Source organism: Poecile atricapillus, chromosome 2, assembly GCF_030490865.1.
Source record: "Poecile atricapillus isolate bPoeAtr1 chromosome 2, bPoeAtr1.hap1, whole genome shotgun sequence".
Lineage (NCBI taxonomy): Eukaryota > Metazoa > Chordata > Aves > Passeriformes > Paridae > Poecile > Poecile atricapillus.
Genome location: NC_081250.1, coordinates 1,717,349 through 1,733,148, shown reverse-complemented (window position 1 = coordinate 1,733,148; position 15,800 = coordinate 1,717,349). Strand labels below are relative to the sequence as shown.

Genomic DNA, 15,800 nt, shown 5'->3' with positions numbered 1-15,800 from the left:
GATAATCCTGGAGTGCCAGGAGAGCTCTGGAAAAATGAATGGGAAAACCTGGAGAACCAGGAAATTCTATGGGAAAATCCAGGAGTGCCAGGAAATTCCATGGAAAAATTCTGGAGAACCAGGAAATTCCATGGGATAATCCTGGAGAACAGGGAAATTCCATGGGAAAATCCTGGAGAACCAGGAGAGCTCCAGGAAATTCCATGGAAAAATCCTGGAGAACCAGGAGAGCTCCAGGAAATTCCATGGGAAAATCCTGGAGGACCAGGAAATTCCATGGGAAAACCTGAAGCCCCTGGAGATCTCCAGAGTTCTTGGGAAAAACCTGGAGCATCTGGAGATATGCAGGAAATTCCATAGGGAAAAAATCCGGAGCTCCAGGAGATCTCCAGAATCACCAGGAAAGTTCTGGAGCTCCAGGAAATCTCCAGGAAATTCCTTGGGAAAAAATTCCAGGAAATTCCATGGGAAACATCTGGAGAACTTGGAGATCTCCAGGAAATTCCCCGGGAAAAAAAACCCTGGAATTTCAGGAGATCTCCAGGAAATTCCCCTGGAAAAATGTGGAGAACCAAGAGATCTCCAGGAAATTCCATGGGAAATGTCTGGAGAACTTGGAGATCTCCAGGAATTTCACTGGGAAAACCTGGAGCAACAGAAAATTCCATGGAAAAAAAATCAGGAGCTCCAGGAGATCTCCAGAATCACCAGGAAAGTTCTGGAGCTCCAGGAAAACTCCAGGAAATTCCTTGGGAAAAAATTCCAGGAAATTCCATGGGAAACATCTGGAGAACTTGGAGATCTCCAGGAAATTCCCAGGAAAAACCTGGGAAATTCCCAGCTTCTTTTCCAAGCCATTCCCATGGAATCCCAGCAGCTCCAGGAATTCCATTTGGAGCCCTTTGTCTCTCCGGGATTTGTGGGAAAAATTCCCGGAAAAATCCCTGGAAAATCCCGGAGCAGAACCAAACCTCGGCTCCTCCATCCTCAAATCCCAAAGCCGCATTCCCAGAATTTTTCCAGCTTTTTATTCCGAGTTTTCCGGCTCTGGAATGGGAGGAGGAGGAGGAGGAGCCGGATGGGGAAAATTCCGGAATTCCCGGAATTCCCTGGGAATTCCCAAGGGATGAGCGGGAATCTCCGGAGGTGGCACCGACCTGGGATCGGCGTCGTCCGAGGGCAGCCGGAGAAAAGCTCTGGAAAAGGAAAATCCGGGATCAGCTCCTTCCCGGGAATTCCTCGGGATTTGTTCCCAAAGGAGGAGCCGGCCCAGGGAGAGAAATCCTGGGAATTCTGGCGGGAACGGGGAGAATTCCAGGATTTCTCTGGAATTCCAGAGGGTTTGGAATGGCTTGGGAAGGAATTGGTGGATGAGAGGGGTTGGGAGGGAATTCCTGGGAATGTGGGGCTGATCCTGGAAATCAGAGAGGGGTTGGATGGGGCTGGGAGAAACCTGGGATTGGGATGATTGGGATGATTGGGATGATTGGGATTATTTGGATTATTTGGATTATTGGGATCAGGATTGGGATTGATATCAGGATTGGGATTTGGATTATCTGGATTATTGGGATTATTGGGATTGGGGTTTGGATTATTGGGATTATTGGGATTGGATTATTTGGATTGGAATTATTGGGATTGGGATCGGGATTGTGATTATTGGGATTGGGATTGGGATTATTTGGATTATTGGGATTTTTTGGATTATTTGGATTATTGGGATCGGGATTGGGATGGAGATCAGGATTGGGATTTGGATTATTTGGATTATTTGGATTATTGGGATTGGGTTTGGAGTTGGGACTATTTGGATTGGGATTATTGGGATTGGGATCAGGATCAGGATTGTGATTATTGGGATTGTGATTATTGGGATTTTTTGGATTGGGATTTTTTTGATTATTTGAATTGGGATCAGGATCAGGATCGGGATTGGGATTATTTGGATTATTTGGGTTATTTGGGTTATTGGGATTATTGGGATTGGGATTGGAATGGGATGAGATTCCCAAAGCATTCCCAGATCCCATTTTTCCGTCAATCCCGGATTTCCGAACGCATGGATCCATGCTGGGATTGGCATCGGTGCCTTGAGGAGGCAGCACTGCCAAGAATTCCCGGGAATTCCCAGGAAGGCTCAAGAATTCCAAAGAAATTTAAGGAATTTGACAAAATTCCACAGAATTTTGAAGAACTCCCAAGAATTCCCAAAAATTCACAAAAAACTCCCCAAAATTCCCACGAATTCCCAAGAATTCCCAAAAACTCTCAAGAACTCCCAAAAAACTCCCAAAAATTCCCAAAAAATCAAAAAAAACTCCCCAAAATTCCCAAAAAATCCCCAAAAAAACTCCCAAAAATTCCCAAAGACTCCCAAAATTTCCCCAAAATTCTGCACAAATTTCCAAAAAACTCCCAAAAACCTCCAAAAAATTCCCCAAAAATTCCCCAAAATTCCCAAAGAACTCCCAAAAACTCCCAAGAACTCTCAAGGATTCCCAAGAATTCCCCAAAAATTCCCAAAAATTCCCCAAAATTCCACAAAAATTCCCCAAAATTCCCCAAAAATTCCCCAAAATTCCACAAAAACTCCCAAAAATCCCCAAAAATTCCCCAAAACCTCCCCAGAATTCCCCGAATTCCCAATCCCGCCGTTCCCATCCCCCTCCTGGACTCACCGGGCGAATTCCCAGATTTTCCGGGCGTAGAGCTGCACCTCGGCCTGCGCCATTCCCAGCAGGAGCCGGCTGGAGCCGGGCCCGGAATACGAGGCCTGGAATGCGGAGCCCAGAGCCCGGAGCAGCTTCCCCAGGGGGTGCCGGGGACAGCGCAGAGCCTGCGGGGACAGCGGGAATACCGGGAATGGCCGGAATTCCAATGGAATTCTGATGGAATTCTCAGGGGGATTTGGGATTTGACCCTGCGGAGCCAAAGGGAGCAGCGGGAATGGGCAGAATTCCAATGGAATTTTGATGGAATTCTCAGGGAGGTTTGGGATTTGAGCCTGCGGGGACAACCGGAATACTGGGAATGGGCGGAATTCCAACGGAATTCTCGGGGGCGATTTGGGATTTGAGTCCGGGAATCCAAAGGCAGCAGTGGGAGTGGCTGGAATTCCTCTGGAATTCCACTGGATTGGAGGGATTTGGGATTTGAGCCTTTGGAGCCAAAGGGAGCAGCGAGAATGGGCGGAATTCTGATGGAATTCTGATGGAATTCTGATGGAATTCTCGTGGAGGTTTGGGATTTGAGCCTGGGAATCCAAAGGGAATAGAGGGCATGGCTGGAATTCCAATGGAATTCTGATGGAATTCTCAGGGGAGTTGGGATTTGAGTCTGGGAATCCAAAGGGAGCAGCGGGAATGGCTGGAATTCCAATGGAATTCCACTGGATTGGGGGGATTTGGGATTTGAGCCTCAAAATCCAAAGGGAGAAGTGGGAATGGCCGGAATTCCAATGGAATTCTGATGGAATTCTCAGGAGGATTTGGGATTTGAGCCTCAGAATCCAAAGGGAGAAGTGGGAATGGCCGGAATTCTGCTGGAATTCTTTGGGGGGTTTGGGATTTGAGTCTGGGAATTCAAAAGGAGCAGCAGGAATGGCCGGAATTCCAATGGAATTCCACTGGATTGGGGGGATTTGGGATTTGAGCCTGCAGAGCTAAACAGAGCAGCTGGAATGGCCAGAATTCCTCGGGAATTCTTGGGGAGGTTTGGGATTTGAGTCTGGGAATCCAAAGGGAACAGCAGAAATGGGCGGAATTCTGATGGAATTCCACTGGATTGGAGGGATTTGGGATTGGAGCCTGTGGAGCCAAAGGGAGAACCGGAATGGCCGGAATTCCTCGGGAATTCTCTGGGAGATTTGGGATTTGAGGCTCAGAATCCAAAGGGAGAAGTGGGAATGAATGGGCGGAATTTCAATGGAATTCTCAGGGGGTTTTGGGATTTGAGTCTGGGAAAGCCAACAGGAGCAGAGGGAATGGCCGGAATTCCAATGGAATTCTGCTGGAATTCTCAGGGGGGATTTGAGATTGGAGACTGTGGAGCCAAAGGGAGCAGCGGGAATGGGCAGAATTCCAATGGAATTTTGATGGAATTCTCAGGGTGGTTTGGGATTTGAGCCTGCGGGGACAACAGGAATACCGGGAATGGCCGGAATTCCAATGGAATTCTGATGGAATTCTCAGGGGGGTTGGGATTTGAGTATGAGAATCCAAAGGGAATAGAGGGAATGGCTGGAATTCCACTGGATTGGAGGGATTTGGGATTTGAGCCTGTGGAGCCAAAGGGAGAAGTGGGAATGGCCGGAATTCCGATGGAATTCCACTGGATCAGAGAGATTCAGGATTTGAGCCTGGGAATTCAAAGGGAGCAGCTGGAATAGCCGGAATTCTGATGGAATTCTGATGGAATTCTCAGGGAGTTTTGGGATTTGAGGCTGGGAAAGCCAAAGGGAGCAGTGGGAGTTGCCGGAATTCCAATGGAATTCTGATGGAATTCTTCTGGAATTCCACTGGATTGGAGGGATTTGGGATTTGAGCCCGTGGAGCCAAAGGGAGAAGTGGGAATGGCTGGAATTTCTCAGGAATTCTCTGGGACATTTGGGATTTGAGTCTGGAAAAGCCAAAAGGAGGAGTGGGAATGGGCGGAATTCCAATGGAATTCTGCTGGAATTCTCAGGGGGGTTTGGGATTTGAGCCTGGGAATCCAAAGGGAGCGGCCGGAATGGCTGGAATTCCAATGGAATTCTGCAGGATCAGGGGGATTTGGGATTTGAGGTTGGAAGTCCAAAAGAAGCAGCTGGAATGGCCAAAATTCACCCAGAATTCCACTGGATTGGAGGGATTTGGGATTTGAGCCTGGGAATCCAAAGGGAGAAGTGGGAATGGCCGGAATTCCAATGGAATTCTCGGGGAGGTTTGAGATTTGAGCCTCAGAATCCAAAGGGAATAGAGGGAATGGCTGGAATTCCAATGGAATTCTGATGGAATTCTCAGGGGATTTGGGATTTGAGTCAGGGAATCCAAAGGGAGCAGCGGGAAAAGGCAGAATTCCAATGGAATTTTGATGGATTGGAGGGATTTGTGATTTGAGCCTGTGGAGCCAAAGGGACAAGTGGGAATGGCCGGAATTCCTCAGGAATTCTCGGGGAGATTTGGGATTTCAGCCTTAGAATCCAAAGGGAGAAGTGGGAATGAATGGGCGGAATTCCAAAGGAATTCTGCTGGAATTCTCAGGGAGGATTTGAGATTTGAGTCTGGGAATCCAAAGGGACAAGCGGGAATGGCCGGAATTCCTCAGGAATTCTCAGGGAGATTTGGGATTTGAGCCTCAGAATCCAAAAGGAGCAGCAGGAACGGCCGGAATTCCACAGGATAGAGGAGTTTTGGGATTTGAGTCAGGGAATCCAAAGGGAGGAGTGGGAATGGCCGGAATTCCTCGGGAATTCTCGGGGGGATTTGGGATTTGTCCCCGCTTTGGGTTCCGGTTTTCCCGCTGGGGTTTTTGGGATGTTCCGGAGGGAGAAGGGGGGAGGGAAAGGGGCTGGGAATGGCTGGGACTGGGAATTGGGGGTTCTTAATTGGGCTTCAATTAATTATTGAATTAATAAATTGAAATTAATTAATTGAAATTAATTATTAGCTATTAATTTATCTTAAATAATATGTTATGGTATATTGTATTATATTAACATATTCTATTATATTAATTACATTGAATTAATTATATTATATTATATTATATTATATTATATTATATTATATTATATTATATTATATTATATTATATTATATTATATTATATTATATTATATTATATTATATTATATTATATTATATTATATTATATTATATTATATTATATTATATTATATTATATTATATTACTTATGAGTTTATCTATAATTCAGTTTATTAAATTAAATTATTAGCTTAATATATTTTTTTAAAAAATTAATTTGTTCCATTATTCCATCTTTATGGAACATTTAATTATTTAATGAAATATGAAATATTTAATATTGAATTATTAAATTGGAATAATTATTTGTTTGGTTTATTAAATTGAATTATTAATTTAATATTTTTTTTAAAAAATAATTTATTCCATTATTCCATTTTGATGGAATGTGTAATTATTTAATTATGAAATATTGAATATTGAATTATTAAATTGAAACAATTATTTAATTTATTAAATTGAATTACTAATTAATTTTTTAAAAATAAATTAGTCCATTATTCCATTTTTATGGAATAAGCGATTATTTAATTTAATGTTAAATATTAAATATTTAATTATTAAATTTAAATAATTATTTATATAATTTAATCAATTAAATTCTTAATTTAATATTTTTTTTAAAAAATTAATTTATTCCATGATTCCATTTTTATGGAACATTTAATTACTCAATTAAATATGAAATATTTGACTATTTAATCATTAAATTTAATTAATTAATTAATAATTTACTATTTTTTAAAAAATTAATTTTCATTATTCCATTTTAATGGAACATTCCATTACTTAATTAAATAGGAAATATTTTAATATTTAATTATTAGATTTAAATATTTAATTAATTAATTAATTAATATATTTTTAAAAATAATTTTCTTTATTCCAATTTAATGGAATATTTAATAAATGAATTAAATATGAAATAAATAATTATTTAATTATTTAATCAAATTAGTAAATAATTAAATATTAATTAATTAATTGATTAAATGATCCATTAAATCATTTATTAATAACCGGTTAATTAGGGAATGTTGATCATTTGGATTTGGGAATCATTCCCGTCTTTACCTTCTCCAGGAATCTCCGGAGCGCCTCCGGCTCCCGGCCCAGCTCCTCCGGGAAATTCCCGTTTCTCCAGGAGAGCTCCTCGGCGCCTCTGGAAAACCGGGAAGTGAGAACGGAAAAGGGAACCCGGAAAATTCCAAAGGGACGGGAAAAATCCTGGAAATCCCTGGGAATCTCCTGGATTTGGCTCAGCTGCGCTGGGAAATTCCTCCGGAGCCGGAGGAGCCGGAAAATTCCTGGAATGGCAGCGGAGCCCTGGATGGGAATGAGGGAATCCTTGGGATGGACGGGATTCCCGGGATTGCCTCAGGAATTCCCAGGATTTCCTCTTTGACAGGACAGGAATTCCCAGGATTTCCTCATGGATTCTTGGGATCTTGTCAGGGATTCCCTGGATTTCCTCAGGAATTCCCAAGATTTCCACAGGGATTCCAGGGATTTCCACAGGGATTCCAGGGATTTCCTCTTTGACAGGACAGGAATTCCCAGGATTTCTCAGGGATTCTTGGGATCTTGTCAGGGATTCCCGAGATTTCCTCATGGATTCCTGGGATTTTGTCAGGGATTCCCGGGATTTCCTCAGGAATTTCCAGGATTTCCTCAGGAATTCCCATGATTTTGTCAGGGATTCCTGGGATTTCCCCAGAGATTCCCAGGATTTCCACTTTGACAGGACAAGATTCCCAGGATTTCCTCAGGTATTCCCTGGGAATTTCCTCATGGATTCCTGGGATTTTGTCAGGGATTCCCAGGGATCTCCTCAGGGATTTCCAGGATTTCCTCTCTGGCCGAACAGGAATTCCTGGAATTTCCTCAGGGATCCCCAGGATTTTTTCAGAAATTCCTGGGATTTCCTCAGGAATTCGCAGGATTTTTACAGGAATTCCCAGGATTTCCCCAGGGATTCCCAGGATTTCCCCAGGGATTCCCAGGATTTCCCCAGGAATTCCCATGATTTTCTCAGGAATTCCCAGGATTCTCTCCATACCCCTGGCCGCACAGGAATTCCCGGGATTTCCTCAGCTCCTTGCCCGTTTGGATGTTGAATCCCGTGAAAAATTCCTCGGTTTCCTCCTTGCAGCCGGAATGGAGAAATTCCTGGAATTGCTGGAAGATTCCCGCCCATCTCTTCTCCACCGGGAATTCCTTCAGGCCCAGCTGCCTGGAAAAGGAGCCGGGATTGGGATTTTCCGTGTTCTTCCCAAATTCCCAGCCTGGAATCTGCACAGGGATGGACCCTCAGGAAGCACCCCTGGAATTCCCAAGGATCCCAGCTCGGAATTCCCAGGGATCCCGGATGGATCCAGAGGCACCCCCAGAACTCCCAGGAATCCTGGATGGACCCAAAACCCCTTGGGAAACGCCCTGGAATTCCCAAAGATCCCAGTGTGGAATTCCCAGAGATCCCGGATGGATCCAGAGGCACCCCCAGAATTCCCAGGGATCCTGGATGGATCCAGAGATCCTCAGGAAGTGCCCCAGAATTCCCAAGGATCCCAGCTCAGAATTCCCAGAGATCCCAGATGGATCCAGAGGCACCCCCAGAACTCCCAGGGATCCTGGATGGACCCAAAACCCCTCGGGAAGAGCCCCTGGAATTCTCAAGGATCCCAGCCCAGAATTCCCAAGAATCCAGGATGGATCCCAGGGATCCCCACAACTCCCGGATGGATCCCGAACCCCTCAGGAAGCGCTCCCAGAATTCCCAAAGATCCCAGCCTGAAATTCCCAGAGATCCCAGATGGATCCAGAACCCCTTGGGAAGAGCCCTTGGAATTCCCAAGAATCCCAGCCCGGAATTCCCAGAGATCCCGGATGGATCCCAGGGATCCCCACAATTCCTGGATGGACCCAGAACCCCTCGGGAAGCACTCCCAGAATTCCTAAGGATCCCAGCTCGGAATTCCCAAGGATCCTGGATGGATCCCAGGGATCCCCACAATTCCAGGATGGATCTCAGGGATTCCCAGAATTCCCAGAGATCCCGGATGAACCCCAGGGATCCCCACAATTCCGGGATGGATCGCAGGGATCCCCAGAATTCCCGGATTTCCTCACTCACGGCGTTGCCTGCCCGGAGCCATCAGCCAGGGAGAGCCGGCCCTGCCCAGAGCAAAGAGTGATTAATTAATATTGATTAATATCGGTTCTTAATGATCTATTCTGATATTGAATTTTATTATTAATTTCTCTGTTTATTATTAAATTCCCCATTATCAATTTAATTATTAATTTTAGATTTATTAGGTTTTCTGGTATTAAATTCTCTATTTATTATTATTAAATTCCCCACTATTAATTTAATATCCTGATTTAGTTGAACTTTATTATTGAATTATAATTAATTCTCTATTATTAAATTTTATTACTAAATTCTGTATTTATTACTAAATTCCCCATTATTAATTCAATTATTTATTTAATATTCATTAGATTTTCTGGTATTAATTTCTCTATTTATTATTAAATTCCCCATTATTAATTTAATATCCTGATTTAATTAATGATTGAATTTTATAATTAAATTCTCTATTTGTTATTAATTTCCCAATTATTAATTTAATTATTTATTTAATATTTATTAGATTTTCTGGTATTAATTTATTTATTATTAAATTCCCCATTATTAATTTAATGTCCTGTTTTAATTTAACTTTATTATTGAATTTTAATTAATTCTCTATTATTAAATTTTATTACTAAATTCTGTATTTATTACTAAATTCCCCACTATTAATTTAATGTTCCATAAATCCCAAGAAAATCCCAACAAAAATTCCCAAAAACTCCACCAAAAATTCCCATAAATCCCAATAAAATCCCTACAAAAATTCCCACAAATTCCATCAAAAATGTCCCATAAATCCCGAGAAAACTCTCAAAAAATTCCCAAAAAACTCCGCCAAAAATTCCCATAAATCCCAATAAAAATTGCCCCCAAAAATTCCCAAAAATCCAATCAAAAATTCCCAATAAACGACCCAAAAATTCCCAAAAACTCCACCAAAAATTCCCATAAATCCCAATTAAAATCCCCTAAAAATTCCCACAAATTCCACCAAAAATTCCCATAAATCCCAATAAAATCCCCCCCAAAAATTCCCATCAATTCCAATAAAGACCCAACAAAAATTTCCCCAAACCCGACCAAAAATTCCCATAAATCCCAATAAATTCCCTACAAAAATTCCCAAAAATTCCACCAAAAATTCCAATAAATCCCAATAAAAATTCCCAAAAATTCCACCAAAAATTCCAATAAATCCCAATAAAAATTCCCAAAAATTCCATCAAAAATTCCCATAAATCCCAATAAAAACCTCCCCCCAAAAAAACCCCACCCCACCAAAACCTGCGGTAAATAAGTCATTAAAAATCCCAAATTATTCCCAAAAATCCCAAATATTCCCAAAAATCTCCCAGCTTTGGCTTTCCTTCTGGGAATGAGGAATATTCCCAAAATTTGGGAATATGGAATTTTGGAGGGAATTCCCACCTTTCCCACAAATGTCAGATCTTCCGTGAAATTCCCTTCGTAGACGGATCCGTCCTCCAGGAACAGAATTCCCGAGCCCTTGGGATGAGAAAAAAGTTGGGAATTCTTTGGGAAAAATTCCGAGAGAATTCCAAGGAAACAGCGATTTTCTCTGGGAAAATTCCAAACGATTTTAGGAATTCTAGGAATTTAGGAAAGATATTTTAGGGAATTCTTTGGGAAGTGATTCTGAGGAAATTCCAAGAAAATTCCAAGAAAACTGTGATTTTCTTTGGGAATCCATTGGGGATTTTCTTCCCTCTGGGATTTATTCCAGAGTTGAAGCCCAAAGGTTTCCTCATCCCTAAAGCAGCCAGGAAATTCCAGGGCTGGAATGGCTCCCTCTGGAAAATGGGATTGAGCTGATTGATCTGATTGATCTGATTTAATTGATCTGACTGGTGTGATCTGATTGATTTTATTGATCTGATGGATCTGATGGATCTGATTGATCTGATTGATGTGATTTAATTAATTTGATTGACGTGATCTGATTGATCTGATTGATTTGATTGATCTGATTGAGGTGATTTAATTGATCTGATTGATCTGATTGATGTGATCTGATTGATCTGATTGAACTGATTTAATTGATCTGATTGAGGTGATTTAATTGATCTGATTGATGTGATTAGATTGATCTGATTGATCCGATTTATTTGATTGATTTGATAGGTATGATGGATATGATATGGTATGATTGATATGATATGATTGATATGATATTATATGATTGATATGATATGATATGATTGATATGATACGATATGATTGATATGATTGATATGATATGATATGATATGATTGATATGATTGATATGATATGATATGATATGATATGATTGATATGATATGATTGATATGATATGATTGATATGATTGATATGATTGATATGATATGATTGATATATGATTGATATGATTGATATGATATGATATGATATGATTGATATGAAATGAAATGATATGATTGATATGATATGATATGATTGATATGATATGATTTTATATGATATGATTGATATGATTGATATTATATGATTGATATTATATGATTTATATGATATGATATAATATGATTGATATGATTGATATTGATATGATTGATATGATATGATATGATTGATATGATATGATTGATATGATATGATTGATATGATATGAAATGATATGATTGATATGATGATATGATTGATATTATATGATTTTATATGATATGATTGATATTATATGATTGATATGATTGATATGATTGATATGATTGATATGATACGATATGATATGATTGATATATGATTGATATGATATGATATGATATGATATGATTGATATGATTGATATGATATGATATGATATGATTGATATGATATGATTGATATGATATGATTGATATGATTGATATGATATGATATGATATGATTGATATGATATGATTGATATGATATGATTGATATGATTGATATGATATGATTGATATGATATGATATGATATGATTGATATGATATGATTGATATGATATGATTGATTTGATATGATATGATATGATATGATATGATATGATTGATATGATTGATATGATTGATATGATATGATTGATATGATATGATATGATTGATATGATATGATTGATATGATTGATATGATATGATTGATATGATATGATTGATATGATATGATTGATATGATGCGATCTGATCCGATCCAATCTGATTGATAGGATCCGATATTGTAGCTCCCATTCCCTTGGGAATGTCCATCCCCATCCCCCTCCAGGATCAAAACCTTTCCCTGATCTCCAGCCCTCTTCATCCTCCGAGATTTCATTCCAGACCGGAGCCTCCCCCCAGGCCCACGCGGTGAATTCCCGGTGCCGGGGATTCCCGGATTCCATGGAAATCCCGGACTCACCACCATTTTATCCGCCTGGAACCTCCTCTGGTAGCAGAGCCCCGAGTGCGTCACCACGATTCCGTCTCCGTGCCTGCGGTCATCCCACCACATCCCGAGGTACCGCTCCCCTCTGGAATGCCACCAAAACCCCATCCATGGATTTTTCCCTGCTTTTCCCGCCTCTCCCCCCCCGTCGGATCCGTCCCTCCCGGTTTATCCCGCGCAAACGGAACTCCGGGAATGTTTCCCGAGGAATTCCAGCCTTCCATCTCCACGGATCCATCCCAAACATCCAGGATGGATCCCAGCGATCCCGAAGCTGTCCCACACCTCGGATCCATCCCGCTTTTACCTCTCCTTGTCCTCCCAGACCCCGTATCCGCTCTTTTTGTCCTTTTCCCAGTGGCCGGTGTATTTGAAGGGATTCTGAGCCGAGGAATTCTCCAGGATCCCGAATCCGTGGCGCTTGTCATCCTTGAAGTAACCCTTGTAGACCTGGCCGTCCCCGTACCTGCCGGAAAATCCGGGAATATTGGATTCCATCGGGAATATTTCTACTCCTGGAGTGGAAAACCAGGAAAATGAGGAGCTCAAGCTCATCCATCCCAAAATATTCCAACTATTTGGATTGGATCCTCGATCGCTGCAACACCCGTAAATCCCAATAAAAATTCCCACAAACTCCTCCAAAAAATTCCCATAAATCCCAATAAATTCCCAACAAAAATTCCCACAAACTCCACCAAAAATTCCCATAAATCCCAATAAAAATTCCCAAAAGTGGACATTCCTGAATTATCCAAGGAATCAACGCCGGGGCTTGGAATTGCTTTGGTGAATCCAGGCTGGAAAATTGGATCCGGAGCTTGGAACCAGCTCCTTCCCTGGACTGGGAAATGGGATATTGGGAAGGAATTCCTGGTTGGGATGGAATTCCCAGAGCAGCTGTGGCTGCCCCTGGATCCCTGGAATGTCCAAGGAAAGGTTGGATGGGGTTTGGAGAATCTGGGATGGTGGAAAATCCCTGCCCATGGAATGGGATGGGAACGGGATCATCCTTAAGCTCCCAAACAATTCCGGAATTCTAAACGCCCACTGAGCATTTCCAGAGCAGGTTCTGAGATTTCAGGGAACATTTCAACATCCCTTTCAATCCATGGGAACCCCCTTTTTCCTGGAATTTTCAATCCCTGGAACCACCTTTTCCCTGGAATCCAGCCCTGGAATTTTTATTCCTTGGAATTCCCTTTTCCCTGAAATTTCAATTCCCTGGAATCCCCTTTTCCCTGGAATTTTAAATCCCTGGAACCCCCTTTTTCCCTGAAACTCTAAACCCATGGAACCCCCTTTTCCCTGGAATTTTAAATCCCCGAAGCCCCCTTTTCCCTGGAATCCAGTCCTGGAATTTTAAATCCCCGAAGCCCCCTTTTCCCTGGAATCCAGTCCTGGCATTTTAAAGCCCTGAAACCTCCTTTTCCCTGGAATTTTCATTCCCTGGAACCGCCTTTTCCCTGGAATCCAACACTGAGATTTTAAATTCCTGGAACCTCCTTCTCCCTGGAATTTTAAACCCCTGGAATCGCCTTTTCCCTGGAATTTTAAATTCCTGGAACCCCATTTTCCCAGGAATTTCAAGTCCTGGAATATTAAATCCCTGGAATCCAACTGTGGAATGTCAATTTCCTGGAACTCCCTTTTCCCCTGGAATTTTAACTCCCTGGACTTCCCTTTTCCCAGGAATTCCGAGCCCTGGAATTCACTTACTCACAGATTCCGTAGCCGCTCATCCTGCCCTGCTGCCAGTGGCACTTGTAGCAGTCGTAGCGATCCTCGGAGCGCCGCGGGACCAGACGGATCCCGAACCTGCCGGGAATACGCGGGAATGCTCGGGGGGGTGAAATTCCAGCAGGGAAAATTCCAGCAGGGAAAAATTCCAGCAGGGAAAATTCCAGAATCGAAAATTCCAGCAGGGAAAATTCCAGCAAGGAAAAATTCAAGTGTGGAGAATTCCAGCATCGAAAATTCCAGCGTGGAAAAGGTTATCAGGGAAAATTCCAGCAGGGAAAATTCCAGCAGGAAAAATTCCAGCATCGAAAATTCCAGCAGGGAAAATTCCAACATGGAAAATTCCAGCGTGAAAAAGGTCAGGATGGAAAAGGTCAGAAGGGAAAATTCCAGCATGGAAAATTCCAGCAGGGAAAATTCCAGCATGGAAAATTCCAGCGTGGAGAATTCCAGCAAGGGAAAATTCCAGCAGGAAAAATTCCAGCATGGAAAATTCCTGCAGGGAAAATTCCAGCGTGGAAAAGGTCAGGATGGAAAATTCCATCAGGGAAAAATTCCAGCAGGGAAAATTCCAGCAAGAAAACTTCCAGCATGGAAAATTCCAGCGTGAAAAAGGTCAGGATGGAAAAGGTCAGAAGGGAAAATTCCAGCATGGAAAATTCCGGCATGGAAAATTCCAGTGTGGAAAAGGTCAGGATGGAAAAGGTCAGAAGGGAAAATTCCAGCATGGAAAATTCCGGCATGGAAAATTCCAGCAGGGAAAATTCCAGCAGGGAAAAATTCCAGCAGGGAAAATTCCAGCATGGAAAATTCCAGCAGGGAAAATTCCAGCATGGAAAATTCCAGTGTGGAAAATTTCAGCAGGGAAAATTCCTGCACGGAAAATTCCAGCGTGGAAAAGCCCAGAAAGGGAACGTCCAACACGGAAAATTCCAGCATGGAAAACATCAGGATGGAAAAACCCAGCTTGAGAAATTCCAGAATGGAAAAGTCCAGCATGGAAAATTCCAGCATGGAAAAGCCCAGAAGAAATTCCAGCATGGAAAACATCAGAAAGGGAAAATCCCAGGATGGAAAATCCCAGGATGGAAAATTCCAGCATGGAAAGATCCCGTTTCTTTGGAAATCTGGGAATGAGATCCCGTTTTCCGAGGCTCACCCGTGCTCCCGGCCGTCCCGGAAATCGCCCACGTGGTTGCGGCCGTCGCTCCACTTCAGCGTCCCCCTGGAATGCAGGGAATTCTCTCACATGGAATATCCCAACATTCCCACATGGAACATCCCAATATTCCCATTGGGAAATTCCTGACATTCCCATGGGGAACATCCCAACATTCCCATGGGGAAATTCTGACATTCCCACCTGGAACATCCCGACATTCCCATGGGGAAATTCTGACATTCCCATGGGGAAAATCCCAATATTCCCACATGGGACATCCCGACATTCTCCCTTTCAATCCCGGGAATCCCCTTTTTCCCTGGAATTTAAAATCCCTGGAATCCACTTTTCCCTGGAATGCAGCCTGACATTCCCACATGGAATATCCCAACATTCCCAAATGGAATATCCCGACATTCCCATAGGGAAAATCCTGACATTCCCACTAGGGACATCACTTCTTCCTTTCAATCCCTGGAACCCGCTTTTCCCTGGAATTTTAAATCCCTGGAATTCCCTTTTCCCTGGAATTTTAAATCCCTGGAATCCCCTTTTTCCTGGAGTTTTAAATCCCTGGAATTTTAACTTCCTGGAACCCCCTTTTCCCC

At 42.1% G+C, this 15,800-nt stretch overlaps 1 protein-coding gene across 3 annotated transcripts in view; it reads right to left on the bottom strand.

Moving 5' to 3' along the window:
- The window catches only part of ALS2CL (ALS2 C-terminal like), a 44,192-nt gene that overhangs the window by 11,250 nt on the left and 17,142 nt on the right, over nucleotides 1-15,800 (bottom strand). For 2 of the 3 annotated variants that reach the window (XM_058830436.1, XM_058830434.1), the window contains exons 11-20: nucleotides 15,190-15,255; nucleotides 14,010-14,108; nucleotides 12,598-12,756; nucleotides 12,264-12,375; nucleotides 10,316-10,393; nucleotides 8,882-8,922; nucleotides 7,808-7,981; nucleotides 6,823-6,910; nucleotides 2,682-2,839; nucleotides 1,158-1,196 (exon numbers count right to left, since the gene is read on the bottom strand). In XM_058830436.1, the coding sequence (XP_058686419.1) occupies nucleotides 1,158-1,196; nucleotides 2,682-2,839; nucleotides 6,823-6,910; nucleotides 7,808-7,981; nucleotides 8,882-8,922; nucleotides 10,316-10,393; nucleotides 12,264-12,375; nucleotides 12,598-12,756; nucleotides 14,010-14,108; nucleotides 15,190-15,255 (1,014 nt within the window). The remainder of the gene's footprint in view (nucleotides 1-1,157; nucleotides 1,197-2,681; nucleotides 2,840-6,822; nucleotides 6,911-7,807; nucleotides 7,982-8,881; nucleotides 8,923-10,315; nucleotides 10,394-12,263; nucleotides 12,376-12,597; nucleotides 12,757-14,009; nucleotides 14,109-15,189; nucleotides 15,256-15,800) is intronic. The other variant, XM_058830435.1, reaches the window with a different exon arrangement.